The following is a 20,569-nucleotide window of genomic DNA, read 5'->3' as shown; positions in this document are numbered from 1 at the left end:
TCCCCGCGGATAAACCCAGCCCCCCAGGCACCCTCGTAGCCACCAGGATGTGACGCCGGGGAACTCGAGATCCCCGCAATGCCGCCACCTCCGTCTTGCCAGCCAGCCGAGGGGAGTGGGCTCTGGGGACCATTTCGGGCCGTCCGGGCGCTTTCTCCTTCTGCCTCCCCACCCCCCAACCCCTTGGGCCCAGGAGTAGGAAAAGGGATCCGATCCGATTCAGGCCGGATTCCCAGCGCTTCCTTGGAAGTTACAGTGCCAGTGAGCGCTGGGCGCACAGTTCCTAAATCTCTTCTTCCAGCTCCCATATTGAGATGAAAATGAGAACTGCAGAAAGTGTGTGTTAGAAAAAGAGATATGTTTAATACTTTAGCATCGACTAAAAAGAATATAAATTTACAAAACTCATAGTTTGTCATGAGCATCAGTTTTCTGATAAGGACCACCTGGATTAAACAGCAGCTTCCGGTAAATAAGTGCCCCATCGGCAATACAGAACACCGAGGCCGCGAGTCCAAACACCTGAAACAGAGACGCAGTGTCACTGCTTGTGGCCACGGTCACACAGGTTTTAAGTGGTCTGCCTGCTAGCTTTCTCTCCTGTTAGGGTTCCCTATGCTGTCATCTAATACTAGAATGGGAAGAGATTTCAGAGATCATTTTATTTGCATTCTCAAGTTTCCCCAGTACCTTCCTAGAGAAAGGGAAAGATCATTTAAGTGAGCAGAAACCAAAACTGAAGTGGTGTGGGCTCTGAAGCAAATACTTGTCTGGATCTCTTGCTCCCCGATATTACTGTTTAAAGCCCTACTGATAATATTTAGTTACTAATCAACATTTCTATACCCAGTGTTCAACTGTTCCATTTTTCTATTGCAAACTGTACCAGAGAAAAAATCAGGGTTACCATCAGCTCAAGATTTAAGCTGTGATAAGAACTTCGGAGAACTGGAGTGATGAGATGATCCAAAGTGACCTCTCCAAGGCTGGGCCACATCCGTATAGGGGGTGAGATTCTAAATAAGCCTCAGGAAAAACTGAGCAAAGGGAATTAACTGGAACATGGTCTTTAGGTTCTCTGATGGCTATCTGAGAACTGGCACCCGGGCTGCAGAAAGGGCTGTCAGTGCTATCACCGGCTCCATCCAACTGCCCAGGAGGTCTGGCTTCAGACTCTGTCCCTTTCCCATCCTGAATCTCAAACACAGCTTCCTAGGTTCTGACCATGCTAAGTATTTGGTTGCCCAAAAAAGTCATTCGGGTTCTTCCATAAGATGTCACAGGAAAACCTGAACCAACCGGTTGGCCAACCCAACACTTACTATAGATGCTTTCATGACTCTGCTACAGCATGCTGCTGGTTCCGCCACCAGTAAGCATCTGCCTCTCTTCCCCTTTATTCCTGGCAAACTGTGATTCCAGAGAGAGGCCCCGCTGCTGTTGCTTAGTTGCTGTGTCATGTCAGACTTTTGTGACCCCATGGACTGTAACCCACTGGGCTCTTCTGTCTATGGAATTTTCCAGGGAAAAATAATGGAATGAGTTGCCATTTCCTTCTCCAGGGGATCTTCCTGACCCAAAGATGGAACTTGAGTCTCCTACATTGGCAGGTGTATTCTTTATCACTGAGCCACCTGGGAAGCCTGCCAGAGAGAGGTAGCTGCTTCCTTTTTCTTGTGTCCATAGTATTCCACCAACAACTTAAATACAGCTGTTTGCACTTTTGTCTCCTGTATTAGGCTTTAAGCAACTTGAGGTTAGGGGTCACATTTAAGTCCAGAGACATCCAAAAGAAATACGAGTTACCAATGTAAACCACATAATTGATCTAAAAATTTCTAATTTCCACATTAAAAAGTAAAGAAAAAACAAGTGAAATTAATTTTAATAATATATTTTATTTAGCCTGATATAGGAGAAGGAAATGGCAACCTACTCCAGTATTCTTGCCTGGAGAATCCCAGGGACAGAGGAGCCTGGTGGGCTGTCGTCTATGGGGTCGCACAGAGTCGGACACAACTGATGTGACTTAGCAGCAGCAGCAGCAGCCTGATATATCCAAAATAATATAATTTCAACATATCCATATTATAATAAAATTATAAGTGAAATATTTGACATTCTCTGGGGGGAGTAGTAAGTCTTTGAAATCCAATGTGTATTTTACATGTGCAGCTCATCTCAGTTCAGATCAGCCACATTTCCAGTGCTCAGCCACTTGTGGCTTATGGCTCTATACTTTGTCAGCACCTACCAAAGTGCACTTAAAGAATGAATCAATGAATTAATGAGGAAATGAAAGTAAATTCTGTGCCTCCTCCTTCTTTCTCCCAAGTTGAGGGATAAAACAATCTTTAAAGATAGCTAGGAGAAATTGCTCGGAGAAGGCGATGGCACCCCACTCCAGTACTTTTGCCTGGAAAATCTCATGGGCAGAGGAGCCTGGTAGGCTGCAGTCCATGGGGTCGCTAAGAGTCGGACACGACTGAGCGACTTCACTTTCACTTTTCACTTTCATGCATTGGAGAAGGAAATGGCAACCCACTCCAGTGTTCTTGCCTGGAGAATCCCAGGGACGGGGGAGCCTGGTGGGCTGCCGTCTATGGGGTCACACAGAGTCGGACACGACTGAAGCGACTTAGCAGCAGCAGCAGGAGAAATTGCTGTTACAGCACTATCTCATTTCTAGGGTAATTCTCATCCCTTATCAAATTGCTTTCGGCCTAGTGAAGTGGAAAAGCCTTTGTTGTTGTTCAGTCATTAAGTCGTGTCTGACTCTTTGGAACGCCATGGACTGCAACACGCCAGGCTTCCCTGTCCTTCACCATCTCCTGGAGTTTGCTCAAACTCATGTCCATTGAGTCGGTGATGCCATCCAACCATCTTATCCTTTGTCATCACCTTCTACTCCTGCCTTCAATCTTTCCCAAGATCAGGGTCTTTTCTAGTGAGACGGCTCTTCACATCAGGTGGCCAAAATATTGGAGATTCAGCTTCAGCATCAGTCCTTCCAATGAGTATTCAAGGTTGATTTCCTTTAGGATTGACTGGTTTGATCTCCTTGCAGTCTAAGAGATTTTCAAGAGTCTTCTCCAGCACCACAGTTTGAAAGCATCAGTTCTTTGGCACTCAGCCTTCTTAATGATCCAATTCTCACATCTATGCATGACTACTGAAAAAGCATAGCTTTGACTACATGGACTGGATTCTGACATATGTGGCCACTTCTCCCAAGTGGCCCATACTAAGAAAAGATAAGGAAGTTGGAGGGAGATTTATTTAAGAAGAACTTTCTAATTCACTTGTCTAAATTGGAACCTAGAAAAGTCATGATTTTGAACCCCCTCTAAGAAATCTCAGAAGAATATCAGATGAAACTGTAACTAAATTACTTGACTCTCCTTGCCTTCCAAATTAAACTGATTAGCTTTTCTTCAAGCAGTGTTCAAGATAATCCTTTTGTTACAAGTCTTCCTACCACCCATTCCCTTACATGACACATGTTTATTCCATCTGTAGCAGGATCTGGACAAGAAATAACTGAGCTCAGAACTGTGTGTCTTTCCTTAACAAGCAGGATGTATCATTTTCTTGAAAGGGGATAGCTATGAAATTCATCCACCATTTGTTATTTTTGCTTGATATCAGGTTTCTGAGAGCTTAGTATTGTAACTTATTCCTAAACTGTAGGTTCTCCATTTAGTCTAACCCTGTATATCTGTGAGAAATACAGAGTAACCTCTTTATTTGGTTAACTTCAAATTTAGTGTGAAATCGTATTCCTTGACATTAATCAGGGCATGTGTTCATGCACAAAAATATTAAGCCACGAGGTACTGTGTACTGGGATAGGAGCCTCAAGGATGAAAATGATCTAGTTTTCTGTTCCTCTATCTATTTTTCAAGTAAATTTGAATTCTGATCGAACCTGAAGGGAGAAACTGGAAAGAGCCTCCACTTACCCCTCCAAGGACTGTATATGTTGTGGTTTCTGGGATCAGTGCCAACACAGATACAACTATCATGAATACTGCTGCTACCACTGAGTTGATAATATCCTGAAAACACAGAATAGAAAGATCAGCATTGCATGAAGATCACCAACAGAATGAATATGCTCCCTAAAGATTTTGAAAATTCCGTTTTTTAAAACAAATTTATTTAGTTTAAATAAATTAGTTTTAGGAAGTCAAACTGCTATTGTAAAATGACACGTATATTGTGTTTGGTCTACAATTATGTCTAATGGGTATCTTAATGTATGACACACTAATCATTAATTCCTTATTAGGGCTTACTTGTTTCTTGTTGAAAGGTAGTTGGAGAGAGAACTCATCTGGTTAGGACTGGGTATGTCTTATGTGGAAGGTTTAAAGTAGAAGTCAGAATGCTTAGTTTTAATAAGTGTGGAGTGGTCTACACCATAAAACAACTTTATAATGTTACTCCAAATGCAATTAATAACACTTGGAGCAGGATAAACTTAATTTTCAGGAAAAAAAAAAAAACTCCCACACATCTGTATGCAACAGCTGGCCAACTTATGCAATCATTTCTGATGATGTAGCTCATTCATGTAATAATTTCTTGAAATGAAGCATTTCTGAACTGTGGCTTTAAGAGGTGCAACTTACATTTGGAATGGATGTATACTGTGGAAAAGGTAAGTCATCTTTATTCTGGAATATTTAACACAGAAATCTTCCAAACCCTGGTAACTTAGAAAAGTAGTTATTACAAGGAAAACAGGAAGAGATTCAACGGGGACAGGGCAAGAGTAGATGATACACTTAGGCAGAAAAAGAGTCCTCGTCTGCAGGAGATATTGAGACTAGCTGTCCTAGGTTAATGCTCCTCTCTGCTGGGTATTTAGCTGTTTCAGGGCAACAGACCACACCTCTGCTCCAGACAGATAGCCGGCCTCCTGGTAGTAATTTGAGTAAGTGTATATAAATGGCTTCAGATAAAAAATGATGTTCTAGGAAGGGCAGAGAATAATGGCTGGGGATGGGGTAGTGGGGAGGGAAGGATGCTTCTGCCCCAGAATATCAGTGATCCTTAATAGTGGTTTCAAGCCTTGTTTTTCTATTAAAAACCGAACATCAGTATGCCATGGAGTAGACTATAAATTTAATTACAAAAATGGAGGTTTCATAGAAATTTTGAGCCTGTTCTTACATATCACCACAAAAACCTGGGTTGCCTCACTGTGTGTGTCCTGTCGCTGGAGCACTTGAGGGGACCAGTCAGAGGACACCTGCTCTATGGACTGTGCTAGGTACTACACCTCTGGGACAGTGACATGCATCACAGACCTGTTGTGCAGGCGACCAAGCCCTTTCCTAATCAGTGAAGACAGTGGCCATTGATAGAAGTATTGACAGGTTGCCTTCCCCCTTCCTTCACCCCCCGTAGATTAACTGGAATCTTCTGCCGTCTTGGTGTCCTTCGCTTATGTTACAGGCATTATCCCCAGCTGTGCTCCGGCCTCGCTCCTGTCGGCCACTCTGCAGGGACCTCGCTCTGTTCGTTACCCTCCTTGGTCCCTGGCCAGGTTTCTTCAACTCAGTGCTGACCCTCTGCCCACAGCCGTCTCCTTCCCTGCTCAGTCTAACTATCCCCACCACTTTACTGTCACTGGTCCACACTGGAGGCCTCTATTAATACAGTGAATATATATATATATATATAAATTTTTTCTGGGCTTTCTCGCCTTACTTGTAACATTAGTCACCTCTCCTTTCTTCTCGAAATGCTCTCCTCTCTTGACTTCTGGGACACGGGTCTCGCTTGGGTCCTCTCCTGTCCTTCTCTGCCTATTCGCTCCTTCCTTTCACACCAGACATTGATATTTCCCAGTCTTGCCTTCATCTTGCTCTACTCTCCCTAGGAGCCATTTTCCCATCATGAGGTGATAACTCCCCCAAAGTTGCAGCTCTAACTTCTCTCCTAAGCCTCAGACCTGAACATTTCCATCTGAATGTCCCATAAGGCACTAAAACCTTCTATTTCTCAAGCTAAACTCATTATCCACCTCTCCCCTCAAATAAACCTATTCTTCCTCCTAAACTTCCTGTCTTGTTACCCTCTTAAGACGGTTCTTTAAATGGCAGCTCTCCTTGATTTTTTTCTGTTACCCAATCCTATCAGTTTTCATCAACACTCTTTCTCTCCAGGTACAGTTTTAACCTTGATTTAGGCCTTTCTCATTTTCATGTCTGGATTATGATAACAGACTTTTAAGGGGTCTATGAGACTCACCTCTGGTTTTGTCCCTCTTCAGGCCATTATTGACATTGCTACCAGCGATCTCCTCAAATATAAGCTAATTGTGTCACTCTACTTAAAAATCTCCCAAAGCTTCCAGTGGCTTTTGGGTTAAAACCCAGGGCACTCGAATTCTTGCATGCTCTGACCTCCTGCTGCTGCTGCTGCTGCTAAGTTGCTTCAGTCGTGTCCGACTCTGTGCGACCCCATAGACGGCAGCCCATTCTCAAGCCTCTACTCTTGCCCCCTCTCTGCTTTGTGGCCACTCAGAACTCCTGCAGGTCCTTGAGGGCCCAGCTTTTTCTCCACCTAGAACCTCACAGACACATTGTTCCCTGTACTGGGAGAACGCTCAGCCCTGTTATCAGTCAGCTGACTACTTTTCATCCTCCAGGCCTCAACTCAGGTGTAGTTTTCCTCAGGCAAGCCTATTATGATTTGGTTTCCTTCTCCTCCTGGGAACCTCCACACCATCCAGGGAGCACCTATTAATATTATACTGAATTGCTCATCGGTCTTTCTTCCTGGCTATATGGAAAGTCTGTTGGGTGCAAGATTTGTGTTTTGTTTTCTCAAAGAGCCTAGAATAGAACCTGGGATTAGCAGATACTTAATATTTGCTGAATAAATGATTTCATGGGCTCAAGAGCAGAGAGGAGTCTGGGTTTCATGATGGAGTGATAACTGAGTTGGCCAGATAGCATCGTTTCTCAGAGTACAGAATCAGCCCAGGCTGAGTCTCAGAGATTTGGAGACTACTTTTCAGTATGCTGCACATAGTCCATGCTCCCTCTCTGTGTATTCTGTGAAATTTATTTTCCAAGTTTATTACTGGGACATGTAAGAAGCTCCCGAGGATTATTACAGTTTGGGGAAAAAAATAAATGCTAAAATGTGCTAGTTTTATTAACCTTGGAAAAGCAGAGTGTGAAGAGCACTATATAACTTTTAGGGTGTAAGATGAACAGGATGTGACCATGTTCATCATCTCTTTGGGATAATTTAGCTGAGTCCTTTCTGCCACTAAATGATGTTACAGGACCACCTAAGGAAGGCTTTGTCATCTCCTGTCCAGACCTTACTGCAGTCAGGTCCAGCTCCACAGTGGAGAGATGCCTCAGAGATCCTATCCTTCCCCCAGCTCTCCACTTTGGGGACTTTCTCAGCTTGTGATTAGCCTGAAATGCTTATCATTGGCTTTCAAAAGTGGTTCCAGAAGGTGCCACCTTAAGGCATGTTTATGGTTTGAGAATAGCTCTAAAGTCCTCTCTTCCTTAATACAGGTTGAAGTGAAGTGTTAGTTGCTCAGTGTCCAGTTCCCGGCGACCCCATGGACTATAGCCCACCAGGCTCCTCTGTCCATGGGGTTTTCCAGGCAAGCATACTGGAGTGGGTTGCCATTTCCTACTCCAGGGGATCTTCCTCTGACCCAGGGATTGAAGCCGAGGCTCTTGGGTCACCTGCATTGCAGGAGGATTCTTTACCTGCTGAGCCACCAGGCAAGTCCTCTAATACAGGGTTATCAGCTTGGATACGAGTGCTCTGGAACTCAAAAGGATGAGACCAGTGCAGCTACCTGTCTGGCCAAAGGGTGGAAAGCCAGCACAGGTCTCAGAAAGGAGACCTAAGGACACAAGATTCTGGGGCTAAGACTTGAAAAAGGAGTGTGAAGTTGCTCCGGTTTTCCTAGAACCAGCTTATGGTCCAGGCTGACAGGCCAAGAATCTTAGCTAATATCTTCAATTGCCTATTTCAAGAGTTTCTGGACCATTTGGGCACTCCACTGGGCAGCTGTTCCTAAAGCTGTGAGTATGACAGGTAAAGTCCCTATGCTACTGAATAAGGTTCTACAAGATGAGTTAAAAATTATTTATCATCAATAATGACAGACATTTTAAAGTAAGATAACATTGTGCTTTATTCAGCCTCTAAATTATTTTGATTTTCCATTTAGTGATCAGGGATATGTAAGATGTAGATACTTGTGTATCTGGCTCCGTCTCTGTTCCCTAATTTTGAGGTCATATCAACATGAACTTCAAAGGGAGGTAAAGATTAAGAATGCGCTATGACTTTATTTGACCATGATCTTAAATTTAAATTTATTTTGATGATCTACCCCTAAGTGAATTTCCCTAACAGAAACATCAGCCGTTATCTACCAATAGATGGAGCTCCGAGGAGAATCCATGCTCAGCGGTTGCTCTGGTTCGCTGAGGATCTCCCCAGAGCACATTAGCAGTGGATAGAGATCCTCCTTCCTAAGCCTGTTAGAGATTCCTTAAAGGTTTACGAAAAACAACAGAGTTTATTAAAATGTCTCTCTATGGCAGGAAAAAGTAGTTAACAACGAAACTGAACACTTACAAGTAAAGGCCAAAATAAACAGCTAATTAATCGATCAAGTCTGAGTATATATAAAAGTATGAAAAAGAAAGTAGAAGCGACTTCAAATCCAGTGACGACAATGTACGGCTCTGGCGCTTGTGCTAGGATGAAAAGGGTCATAGATGTCGCAGCTAGTGCCTAGAGGGGAAAAAAACACGACCTCTTCAGTGATGATTGAACAAGTTTAAGCTGTAAAAATGATCGATTCTAAAATGTCAAAATAAACGGGTTTCTTCTTTATACACACACACATCTAAACGAGGCAGACTGAAATGTACGGGTGTCAACTTCTCTTCTCATTTAAAGAGAACTAGGTATCCCTTCCTGTTTTGTTTAATTAATTTCTCCACTTGTATGCCTAATGCCATCACTTCCCACAGCCATGCCCTTGATCTTTTCCCACTAAGTAGCTCGGTTTCCCTCTCACACCTTCACTCTCTCCTCCTGCCCTAGCTCCTTTCCTCATCATCTTATCAACATATCTAAGTTATCTTCTCTCTCTCTTTTTAAACAATATTTATTTATTTATTTGGCTGTGCTGAGTCTTACTCGCTGCATGTGGGATCTAGTTCCCTGCCCAGGGAATGAAACCGGGTCACCTGCATTAGGAGCATGGAGCCTTAGCCACTGGACTGCCAGGGAAGTCTCTAAGTTATCTTCTCTTAAAACATACACACCCCTTCCTTTCATCTGCTCCCCACAGAAATTCCCATTTTTCTACTTCTCCCTATAATGCTTCTCAAAAAAAGCCTGTGTACTGGCTGTTATAATTCCTTATCCTCTTCATCACTCCTTAACTTGTAACAAAAATCTGGACTCTACCGTCAAATTTAAACTTAGAATGTTGCTATGAAAAACACTGGGGGTGCTTCTCTGGTGGCTAAGTGGTGAAGAATCCATCTACCAATGCAGAAGATACAGGTTTGATCCCTGGTCTGGGAGGATCCCACATGCTACGGAGCAACTAAGCCTGAGCACCACAACTATTGAGCCTGTGCTCTAGAGCCCGGGAGCCACAGCTGCTGAGCCCACGTGCTATAACTTCTGAAGCCCACGAGCTCTAGAGCCCGTGCCCTGCAACAGGAGAAGCCGCCACAGTGAGAAGCCTGTGCACTGCACCTAGAGAGTAGTCCCTGCTTGCCGAAACTAGAGAAAAGCTCATGTGGCGACGAACATCCAGCACAGTCAAAAATAAAAATGATTTTTTTTTAAAGAAAAATACTGGGAAGGAAAGTTTAAAACAAAGTGTCAGAGAAAAACAATTCTCTGAAGAACCCTTTGGAGAAGAAAAGGGAAAAAAAAATCTGATACATCACTTTTTAACATATTTTCTCTTATCTAAACATAATGCAATCAGAATGAACAAAAACGTAAGTGAAAAAAAACCCAAGATAATTAATCTAATTTCCTCATTTCCAAATGAAGATATAGAAAAGAGAAATGATAAGTGACTTAAAGGAAAAAATAAGCTGGTCAGTCCCTGAGAGTCTGTTGATGTTGTGATGTTCTTACAGGAGATACAGCTTTATCCGAAGTCTCTGTGTACTTGGAAAATGATTTTGGCAGGAGTCTTTGCTGACTAGACTTTTATGATCAATCTGTCAGCATCCACATTCTCTTTTTAACCTTGGATCTGTGTAGGCTACTTATTTATAATTCTATCAGTTACTTTGTTAGTGTAAAAGTAGCTTACGTTGAAACTTCTAAATTGGTCAGTTTTTTTTACAGTAAATGTAACTAGTTACTAAATAATGTGTTCTTTATAATTAATATAATTACTATCAGCAACATATCTCAAATCACTTCATTTACTCTACTGAACCAAATAAGGTCTTGAGTTCATGGGTTATGAAATCAAGGGTCACTTTTTCAGTCCGCATCATCTGTAACCTCAGAATTGGGCACATTTCCCATGATTTCAATCACCCTGGGTTCTCCCCCAATTCATACTTACAGCTCTTATAATTTTCCTGTCTCCTGGCCTTCGTTTTCAGTTAATTTTTCAACATTTCACTAATATCTCAAACATTTCATCTCTCTATGTAGACTGCTTTTGCCAAGATCATCAATGATTTCAAAATTACTAAATTTAACAAACATTTTTCAATCCTTATGTTACTGGACCCCCATGACTTACTTGCTATTGGCTTTTTCCTACTTTTCTACTCCTTGACTCCCATGTCACCTCTTTGAGTTCTTATTCCTCTGAAACTATTCAGCCTTGGTGGGCTTTCCTTTTACGCATCACTTTAAAATCCTGACATTTGTTTAGATTCTATCCACAACCCGCTCAACAAATCTGAGTCTCTATCCCAGGTGTATCTTCAACATCTCACACATAAACAGCCATTTAGAACATCTGAATAACCTACAGGAATCTTCAGTTCCCCGTGGGCAAAACTGATGTCACCTTGTCCCTTGCTCCTGTATTCACTATCTTAATTGGTGATGCGACCAGCTATCTTTTCACCTGCCCTGGAAACCTAAGATCACTGCTCCAACTCACTGCCCACAACAGACCAGTCATCAGGTCCTGCTGACTTAATGCCTAAACATTTTGGGAATCCACTTAGTCACTCCAATTACTGCTCTTCAGTATCTTTTCCTTGAACTAACCTGACAAAGGTACTACAGTGAAATTTCTAAGATGAAGATCTGTGCAACGCTCCACCTGTTTAAAACCCTTCCGTGGCTCCCCATGGTTTTCAGAATAGAGCCTCCCTTCACCATGGGGTCCAAATCTTCCATGACTCAGCTCCTGTCTACTTTAGCAAAGAGCTGTTAACAATTTATCTACAGGATAATTCCAGTGTTCAATTCTCAGTCCTCATCTTATTTGAACTGTCATCAGTATTTGTCACAGTTGATCATTCTCTTGAGAATTTTCTTCATTTGGCTTCTAGGACACCGTACTCTTGGTTCCTCTCACTTCCCTAATTGCTCTCTCTCTCATTCTTCTTTGGTTTTCTCTGGTGGCTCAGATAGTAAAGAATCTGCCTGCAATGCAGGAGACCTGGGTTTGATCCCCAGGTTGGGAAAATCACCTGGGAAGGGAATGGCTTCCCACTCCAGTATTCTGGTCTGGAGAGTTCTATGGACAGAGGAGCCTGGCAGGCTACAGTCCATGGGGTCACAAAGAATCGGACATGATTCAGCAACTTTCACTTTCATTCTTCTTTGCTGGTTCTTCCTTCTCTCCCCAACCTCTTAATGTTAAAGTGTTCCAGGGCTCAATCCATGGTCCTCTTCTCCACTCTATGTACAATCACCTCCTGATGATCTCATCAATCTTGTGATTTTAAATACCTCTATTTCTGCAGTGGCTTCCTGGTGGCTCAGTGATAAAGAATATGCCTGCAATGCAGGAGTTGCAGGAGATTTGGGTTCGATCCCTGAGTCGGGAAGATCCCATGGAGGAAAACACGGCTACCCACTCTAATATTCGTGCCTGGAGAATCCCATGGACGGAGGAGCCTGGTGGGCTACAGTCCATAGGGTTGCACAGAGTCGGACATGACTGAAGGGACTTAGCACACATTTCTGCAGTGCCAATCTCTCCTACAATCCAAATGCCTATTCAGTATTTCCACTTGAATGTCTAATAGACATCTCTAACAGTGAAATCCAAAGTTGAGCTTCTGTTTTTCTGGCTACATCTGCTTTACAGACCACAGGCTTTCAGTGGATGGCAGTTCCATTCTTCCAGCTGCTTAGGCCAAAAACTTTGGTGGGATCTCGGACTCCTCTCTCTTTTTCATACCACACCTGGTTCATCAGCAAATCTTGTTGGGGCTACTTTCAACATATATCCCAAATGTGACCATTTCTTATAACCTAGTCTGCTAGAGGCCTGGTCTGAGCCACAGTCATCTCTTGCCCAGATTACTGCAATAGCTCTAACTGATCATCTTTTTTTCTACCCTTGCCTCTGCAGGAATCCTCCCGTCCCCCAAACCCCCAGCCCCCAGTCTACTGTCACCATAGCAGCTGGTGCACTTTTTAAAATGTTAGTCAGATCATATAAAACTTTATTCAAAACCTTCATCTCCCACTGTCCCCATGTCACTCCACCCCCGCTCCACTGGTTTTCTCGCTTCTCCTTGAACACTTCAGGTACATTCCTGCCGTAGGGCCGTTGTACTAGGCGTTCCTTTGCCTAAAACACATCTTCCTTCATCTTGGGTTGGCCAAAAATTTGTTTGGGGTTTTCTGTAACATCTTATGGAAAAAAATGAGCAATCTTTTTGGCTAACCCAATGTATTCATAGTTAACTCTCTCATCTCACTTAACGCTTCACTCAGAAGTCATCTCAACAGGGCCTAATCTGACCATTCTAGTCTTGCAACCTGCAACCGTCCTCTCCAACACTTCCTTCTCTTGCACTCTCTTACCTGGCTTTAGTTTTCCCTTGTTCCATAGCACCTACCCCCTTCTAGAATAGTACACCATTTATTTATTTTTTCTGTTTGTTGCTTTTTTTCCCTCCCTCCCACCCCAATACATAAACTCCATGAGTACAAGGATCTTTGCTTTGTTCCCTGATACTTCCCAAGAGCCAGAAACAGTGCCTCGCACATGGCAGGCTTTCAATAAATATTGTTGAATGGAAAAAAATAAGGTAGCACTCAACTTGTTATGGATTCTTATAAATCATGCTTTTTTTTTTTTTGCCTCCAAGCCTTTACTCAGGTGACTGTCCCTTAAACCCTACCCATGTCCCCCTAGGAAGCTTCCTGATACCTCCTTGATTAAATGCCTCATTCTGTGCCCTAATTTCATCTTATCAAACCAAAACTATCTGCTTGTGTGTCTGACTCTGTCTAAACTGAAAGACCCCATGAGTCAGGGACTTTTGTCTTGGATGTCTGTTGTTTCAAGTCCTAACTCAGGGCTGAGAAGACAGGAAATATTCAAAATGTTTGTGGAGGAAATTCGTATGTCAAAAATCAAAACTTTCTCACAAAATTCTGTTTCAACTCCAGTGTTCCAGAGCTTTCAGAACCCCAGACCTTCCAGTCACTTCTTTCCTGATTATTTACTCCCAACCCAAAGGAATTTCTCTGTTCTTTGAAGTGAAAGTGTGTTAGTCACCCAGTCATGTCTGACTCTTTTCAACCCTGTGGATTGTAGCCAGGTTCCTCTGTCTGTGGAATTCTCCAGGCAAGAATACTGGAGTAGGTTGCCATTTCCTTTACCAGGGGATCTTCCTTACCCAGGGATCGAACCCAGGTCTCCTGCACTGCAGGCAGATTCTTTTCGAGGGATTCTGAGCCACCAGGGAAGCCCTTTGAACTCGAGTAGTTTTCTAAACCTCCCTTTGGCCTTCTGACTTGCAGTATGTTATATTTTTCAGAATCACAGACTTTGGTGTAGAAGGGCTGTGCATGCAGTTTGTCCTGCCCACTCACCTGGAGTTTGAGGTGCCATTACAACAGGCTCACCAGGTACTTGCCTGCACCTCGTACCTCTTCTGTCTGGGAATGTACTGCCTTCCCAAGTGGCCACTTATTTTGGCACTTTCCCAATAGAAAACTCTTTCTCTTATTAAGCGGGGCTGTTTCCTTGTAAGTTTTAACTTTCTATCCCCTCTTCTTATAGGTCACCTCTTTAAAATTTAAGAATTATTTTTTTTCCTTCCCCTTTTCTTAAAATTCTTCAACATACTCTCCTATGATAATCTCCACTTCTCTAACTAGCCAGGTCACCATCCTCCAAATAACAGTCCATTCTCTCCCAAACCTCTATCCATAACTGGCTGCAATGTCTTGGAAGGTCTGACACCCCGGAAATGCACAGTTCCACTGTCCTTGCTCTGGGCTCTATCAGCCTTGAGCTCACTCAGATCAAAACTTGTGAGTTATACTGTAAAAAACACAAGCACATGAAGATTAAACAACGTTTCTAAATAACCAACAGGTTACTGAAGAAATCAAAAGGGAAATAAAAAACCTGCTAGAAACAAATGATAATGAAAATACAACAACTCAAAGCCTATGGGATGCAGTAAAAGCAGTTCTAAGAGGTAAGTTTATACCAATACAATCCTACCTCAAGAAACAAGGAAAACATTGAATAGGCAACCTAACTTTACACCTAAATCAACTAGAAAAAGAACAACAAAAAACCCTCAAAATTATTAGAAGGGAAGAAATCATAAAGATCAGAGCAGAAGTAAATGAAAAAAATGAAAGAAACAATGATAAAGATTAATAAAGCTAAAAGCTGGTTCTTTGAGAAGATAAACAAAATTGACAAACCTTTGGCAGACCCATCAAGAAAAAAAGAGAGAAGAATCAAATCAATAGAATTAGAAATGAAAAAGGAGAGGTTACAATAGGCAATGCAGAAATACAAAGGATTATAAGAGACTATTATGAACAATTATATGGCAATAAAATGGATAACCTGGAAGAAATGGACAGATTCTTAGAAAAGTTCAATCTTCCAAGACTGAACCAGGAAGAGATAGAAGTTATGAACAATCCAATTACAAGCAATGAAATTGAAGCTGTGATCAAAAATCTCCCCCAAAACAAAAGCCCAGTCCAGATGGCTTCACAGGAGAATTCTATCAAACATTTAGAGAAGAGCTAATGCCTATGCTTCTAAAACTCTTTCAAAAAATTGCAGAGGAAGGAATACTTCCAAACTCATTCTATGAGGCCACTATCACTCTGATACCAAAACCAGACAAAGACAACACAAAAAAAGAAAACTACAGGCCAATATCACTGATGAACACAGGTGCAAAAATCCTCAACAAAATTTTAGCAAACAGAATTCAGCAGCACATCATAAAGCTCATACACCATGATCAAGTTGAGTTTATTCCTGGAATGTAAGGATTCTTCAATATATGCAAATCAATCAATGTGATACACCATATTAACAAATTGAAAGAGAAAAACCACATGATAATCTCAATAGACGCAGAAAAAGCCTTTGACAAAATTCAGCACCCATTTATGATTAAAATTCTTCAAAAAATGGGCATAGAAGGAACCCGGCTTAACATAGTAAAGGCCATATATGATAAGCCTACAGCAAACATTATACTCAATGGTGAAAAACTGAAAGCATTCCCCCTAAGATCAGGAACAAGACAAGGGTGTCCACTTTCACCACTATTATTCAACATAGTTCTGGAAGTCCTAGCTACAGCAACCAGAGAAGAAAAAGAAATAAAAGGAATCCAGATCAGAAAAGAAGAAGTAAAGCTCTCACTATTTGCAGATGAACGATACTGTACATAGAAAACCCTAAAGATAGTGTCAGAAAATTACTAGAGCTAATCAGTGAATTTAGCAAAGTTGCAGGATACAAAATCAATACATAGAAATCACTTGCATTTCTATATACTAACAATGAAAAATCTGAAAAAGAAATGAAAGAATCAATCCCATTCACCATTGCAACAAAAAGAATAAAATATCTAGGAATAAACTTACCTAAGGAGATTAAAGAACTCTGCACAGAAAATTATAAGACACTGATGAAAGAAATCAAAGATGACACAAACAGATGGAGAGATATTCCATGTTCCTGGGTAGGAGGAATCAATATTGTGAAAATGACTATACTACCAAATGCAATCTACAGATTCAATGAGATCCCTATCAAATTACCAATGGCATTTTTCACAGATCTAGAACAAAAAATTTCACAATTCGTACGGAAACACAAAAGACCCCAAATAGCCAAAGCAGTCTTGAAAAAGAAGAATGGAGCTAGAGGAATCAACCTTCCTAACTTCAGATTATACTACAAAGCTACAGTCATCAAGACAGTATGGTACTGGCACAAAAACAGAAATATAGACCAATGGAACAAGATAGAAAGCCAAAAAATAAACCCATGCACCTATGAGTACCTTATTTTTGACAAAAGAGGCAAGAATATACAATGGGGCAAAGACAGCCTCTTCAATAAATGTTGCTGGGAAAACTGGACAGCTACATGTAAAAGAATGAAATTAGAACACTTCCTAACACCATACACAAAGATAAACTCAAAATGGATTAAAGACCTAAATGTAAGACCAGAAACTATAAAACTCTTAGAGGAAAACATAGGCAGAACACTCGATGACATAAACCAAAGCAAGATCCTCTATGACCCACCTCCTAGGTTAATGGAAATAAAAACAAAAGCAAACAAGTGGGACCTGAATAAACTTAAAAGCTTTTATACAGCAAAGAAAACTATGAGAAAGGCGAAAAGACAATCCTCAGAATGGGAGAAAATAATAGCAAATGAAACAACTGACAAAGGATTAATTTCCAAAATATACAAGCAGCTCATACAACTCAATACCAGAAAAACAACCCAATCAAAAAGTGGGGAAAAGACCTAAACAGACATTTCTCCAAAGAAGACATACAGCTGTCTAACAAACACATGAAAAGATGCTCAATGTTGTGCATTATTAGAGAAATGCCAATCAAAACTACAATGAGATATCACCTCACACCAGTCAGAACTGCCATCATAAAAAAATCTACAAACAATAAATTCTGGAGAGGGTGTGGAGAAAAGGGAACACTTTTGCACTGTTGGTGGGAATTTAAATTGATACAGCCACTATGGAAGATGGTATGGAGATTCCTTAAAAAACTAGGAATAAAACCACCATATGACCCAGCAATCCCAATCCTAGGCATATATCCTGAGGAAACCAAAATTGAAAAAGACACATGTATCCCATTGTTCATTGCAGCACTATTTACAATAGCTAGAACATGGAAGCAACCTAGATGTCTATCGACAGATGAATGGATAAAGAAGTTGTGGTACATATGCACAATGGAATATTACTCAACCATAAAAAGGAACACATTTGAGTCAGTTCTAATGAGGTGGATGAACCCAGAGCCTATTATACAGAGGTAAGTCAGAAAGAGAAAGGAAATATCGTATTCTGACACATATATACGGAATCTAGAAAAATGGTACTGAAGAATTTATTTACAGGGCAGCAGTGGAGAAACAGACATAGAGAATAGACTTATGGACATGGGGAGAGGGGAGGAGAGGGTGAGATGTATGGAAAGAGTAGCATGGAAACTTACATTATCATATGTAAAGTACATAGCCAAAGGGAATTTGCTGTATGGCTCAGGAAACTCAAACAGGGGCTCTGTATCCGTTTTAGAGGGGTGAGATGGGGATGGAGATGAGAGGGAGGTTCAAAAGGGAGGAAGGATGTATGTATACAGGCAGAAAGTGAAGAGGAACTCAAAAGCCTCTTGATGAAAGTGAAAGAGGAGAGTGAAAAAGTTGGCTTAAAGCTCAACATTCAGAAAACGAAGATCATGGCATCTAGTCCCATCACTTCATGGGAAATAGATGGGGAAACAGTAGAAACAGTGTCAGACTTTATTTTTTTGGGCTCCAAAATCACTGCAGATGGTGACTGCAGCCATGAAATTAAAAGATGCTTACTCCCTGGAAGGAAAGTTATGACCAACCTAGACAGCATATTCAAAAGCAGAGATATTACTTTGCCAACAAAGGTCCATCTAATCAAGGCTATGGTTTTTCCAGTGGTCATGTATGGATGTGAGAGTTGGACTGTGAAGAAAGCTGAGCGCGGAAGAATTGATGCTTTTGAACTGTGGTGTTGGAGAATACTCTTGAGAGTCCCTTGGACTGCAAGGAGATCCAACCAATCCATCATAAAGGAGATCAGTCCTGGGTGTTCATTGGAAGGACCGATGCTAAAGCTGAAACTCCAATACTTTGGCCACCTCATGCGAAGAGTTGACTCATTGGAAAAGACCCTGATGCTGGGAGGGATTGGCGGCAGGAGGAGAAGGGGATGACAGAAGATGAGATGGCTGGATGGCATTACCGACTCGATGAACATGAGTCATGAGTTTGAGTGAACTCTGGGAGTTGGTGATGGACAGGGAGGCCTGGCGTGCTGCAGTTCATGGGGTCGCAGAGTCGGACACGACTGAGCGATTGAACTAAACTGAACTGAACTGATGACTGATTCATGTTGAGGTTTGACAGAAAACAACAAAATTCTGTAAAGCAATTATCCTTCAATTAAAAAATAAATTGATTAAAAAAACACAGTGAGATATCACTACACACCTATGAGTGTACTAAAAACATTTAGTTGTACCCTTTAAATCAGTAAGTTTTATCATATATGAAATGTCTCAATAAAGCTTGGGAAAAACAAAAACAAAAAACTTGTGAGTTATAGTAAGTAAACACAGCATTCTCCGAAACACCTCAGTGCATTTTTTTGTTTTTGGTTTTAATCTCATTGGCGTCTGAATGGTACAACTGCAGCAGCCTCACATGGTAACCTGGGTAAACTGGTTTGGGGGTCCAAGTGTAGGCCATTCATGCAGGTGTGCAGAGCTTGCTTTATGAGTGGGTCTGTGAAGTGTCAGTCGCTTAGTTGTGTTCAACTCTTTGAGACCCCATGGATTGTAGCCTGCCACAGTCCTCTGTCCATGGGATTCTCCAGGCAAGCATACTGGAGTGGGTAGTCTTGCCCTTCTCCAGGGGATCTTCCCGACCCAGGGATCGAGCCCGGGTCTTCTGCATTGCAGGCAGATCCTTTTCCGTCTGAGCTACCAGGAAAGATTCTCTGGAGAAGGGCATGGCAACCCACTTCCAGTACGCTTGCCTAGAGAATCCCATGGGCCGAGGAGCCTGGCGGGCTACAGTCCATGGGGTCTCAAAGAGTGGGACATGACTGAGCGACTAACCCTTGCTACTACTACTGGGTACAGAAAGTCCCTGATGAAGACGACAGTTGTCCTATTTCTCTCCTTCTACCCTTCCCTTGTGGTTCAGCTGGTAAAGAATCCGCCTGCAATATGGGAGACCTGGGTTCGATCCCTGGGTCGGAAAGATCCCCTGGAGAAGGGAAAGGCTACCCACTCCAGTATTCTGACCTGGAGAATTCCATGGACTATGCCGCCCATGGAGTCGCAAAGAGCAGGACACGACTGAGCGACTTTCACTTTCGCCCCCAGGGTGTAAGGCGAAATGCCTTCCCTTTAAGAAGGCCTTGATAGAAACAAAGTCGAGAGAGGAGAGAAGGGAGCAGAAGCTTCTTACTCGGTAGCTTTATCTCCCAGCAGGGGAGTGAGCTGGGACTCCGCCCCCCAGTCCTCCGGCCCAGCCCTCACCAATCGCAGCAGCTTCACGTGGCCTTTCACGCTTAAGCAGAAGGGGCGAGCCTTTGGTTTCGGTTTCAGGGTCTGCATTTCCCCTGCAGACCCAGCAGCAGCACTTTCCCGCGGGTCCCCCTATTCAGCGCACCTCTCTGCCAGGCCCTGCGCCAAGTCTGCAACGGCCACCCCGGCCACGTGCAGCGCTTCTAGGCTTCCCGCCCTGGCGCGTGCATGCGCAAGTTACTGCAGCGGCACTTGGGTGCACGCCAGGTCCCCCACTCCCTGCCACAGGCTCCCGTTCTGCGGAAAGCCGGAAAGCCGGAAAGCCGGGTTCAGTTCGCACTCTGCGTTTCCGCTAACCTACAGGGGAGCTACGAAGGCCAACTTCTCTCCACTCCCTAGTTGTCTGTCCAGACGACCACATATTGATTGTACATTTGATAAAAGATAAACAGTCATATTAAAATTTTTAAGATTTTATTTGAACAACAAAAAAAATGATTCAAATAGGGCGGCGATCCAGTCTAACAGAAAGGCGCTCTGAAGAGGTGTACAAAATCAAAGACTTAAAGGCAGAAGGGAGCGGCAACAAGGAAATTGGTTATTGCAAGATTACTTTCCTAGGGGATGGCAGGTGGTTTATTAGGTTACCTAACTCAGAGGTTCCCAGCCTCTGGGATCTAATGCCTGATGATTCAATCTGAGGTGAGGCAGATGTCATAATAATACAAATAAAGTGCACAATATTACAATAATACAAATAAAGTAAAAAATA

General features: G+C 42.4%; 1 protein-coding gene across 1 annotated transcript; it reads right to left on the bottom strand.

Annotated features, from left to right (window-relative positions):
- Window positions 1-352: 352 nt before the first annotated feature.
- Window positions 353-20,093, bottom strand: CKLF (chemokine like factor). The gene is made up of 4 exons (XM_070770707.1): window positions 19,810-20,093; window positions 8,635-8,793; window positions 3,963-4,058; window positions 353-522 (listed from the first exon to the last, which is right to left on the bottom strand). Exons 1-4 carry the CDS (start codon window positions 19,885-19,887, stop codon window positions 406-408), a joined length of 450 nt encoding a protein of 149 aa, XP_070626808.1. The 5' UTR covers window positions 19,888-20,093; the 3' UTR covers window positions 353-405.
- Between the last annotated feature and the right edge of the window lie 476 nt (window positions 20,094-20,569).

Source organism: Bos indicus, chromosome 18, assembly GCF_029378745.1.
Source record: "Bos indicus isolate NIAB-ARS_2022 breed Sahiwal x Tharparkar chromosome 18, NIAB-ARS_B.indTharparkar_mat_pri_1.0, whole genome shotgun sequence".
Taxonomy (NCBI): Eukaryota; Metazoa; Chordata; class Mammalia; order Artiodactyla; family Bovidae; genus Bos; species Bos indicus.
The sequence above is the reverse complement of the archived record's forward strand: the minus strand, read 5'-3'. Positions and strand labels throughout refer to the sequence as shown.

What these genes read in the sequence shown, in the direction of transcription:
- CKLF (XM_070770707.1), bottom strand. Translation starts at nt 19,887, where the DNA reads ATGCAGACCCTGAAACCGAAACCAAAGGCTCGCCCCTTCTGCTTAAGC. An exon ending in ACGTGAAGCTGCTGCGATTG is followed by an intron (nt 8,794 to 19,809) that starts GTGAGGGCTGGG and finishes TTTCCCCTCTAG; the next exon opens with GCACTAGCTGCGACATCTAT. An exon ending in GTTTATTTTGGCCTTTACTT is followed by an intron (nt 4,059 to 8,634) that starts GTAAGTGTTCAG and finishes CTGTGTTTTCAG; the next exon opens with GATATTATCAACTCAGTGGT.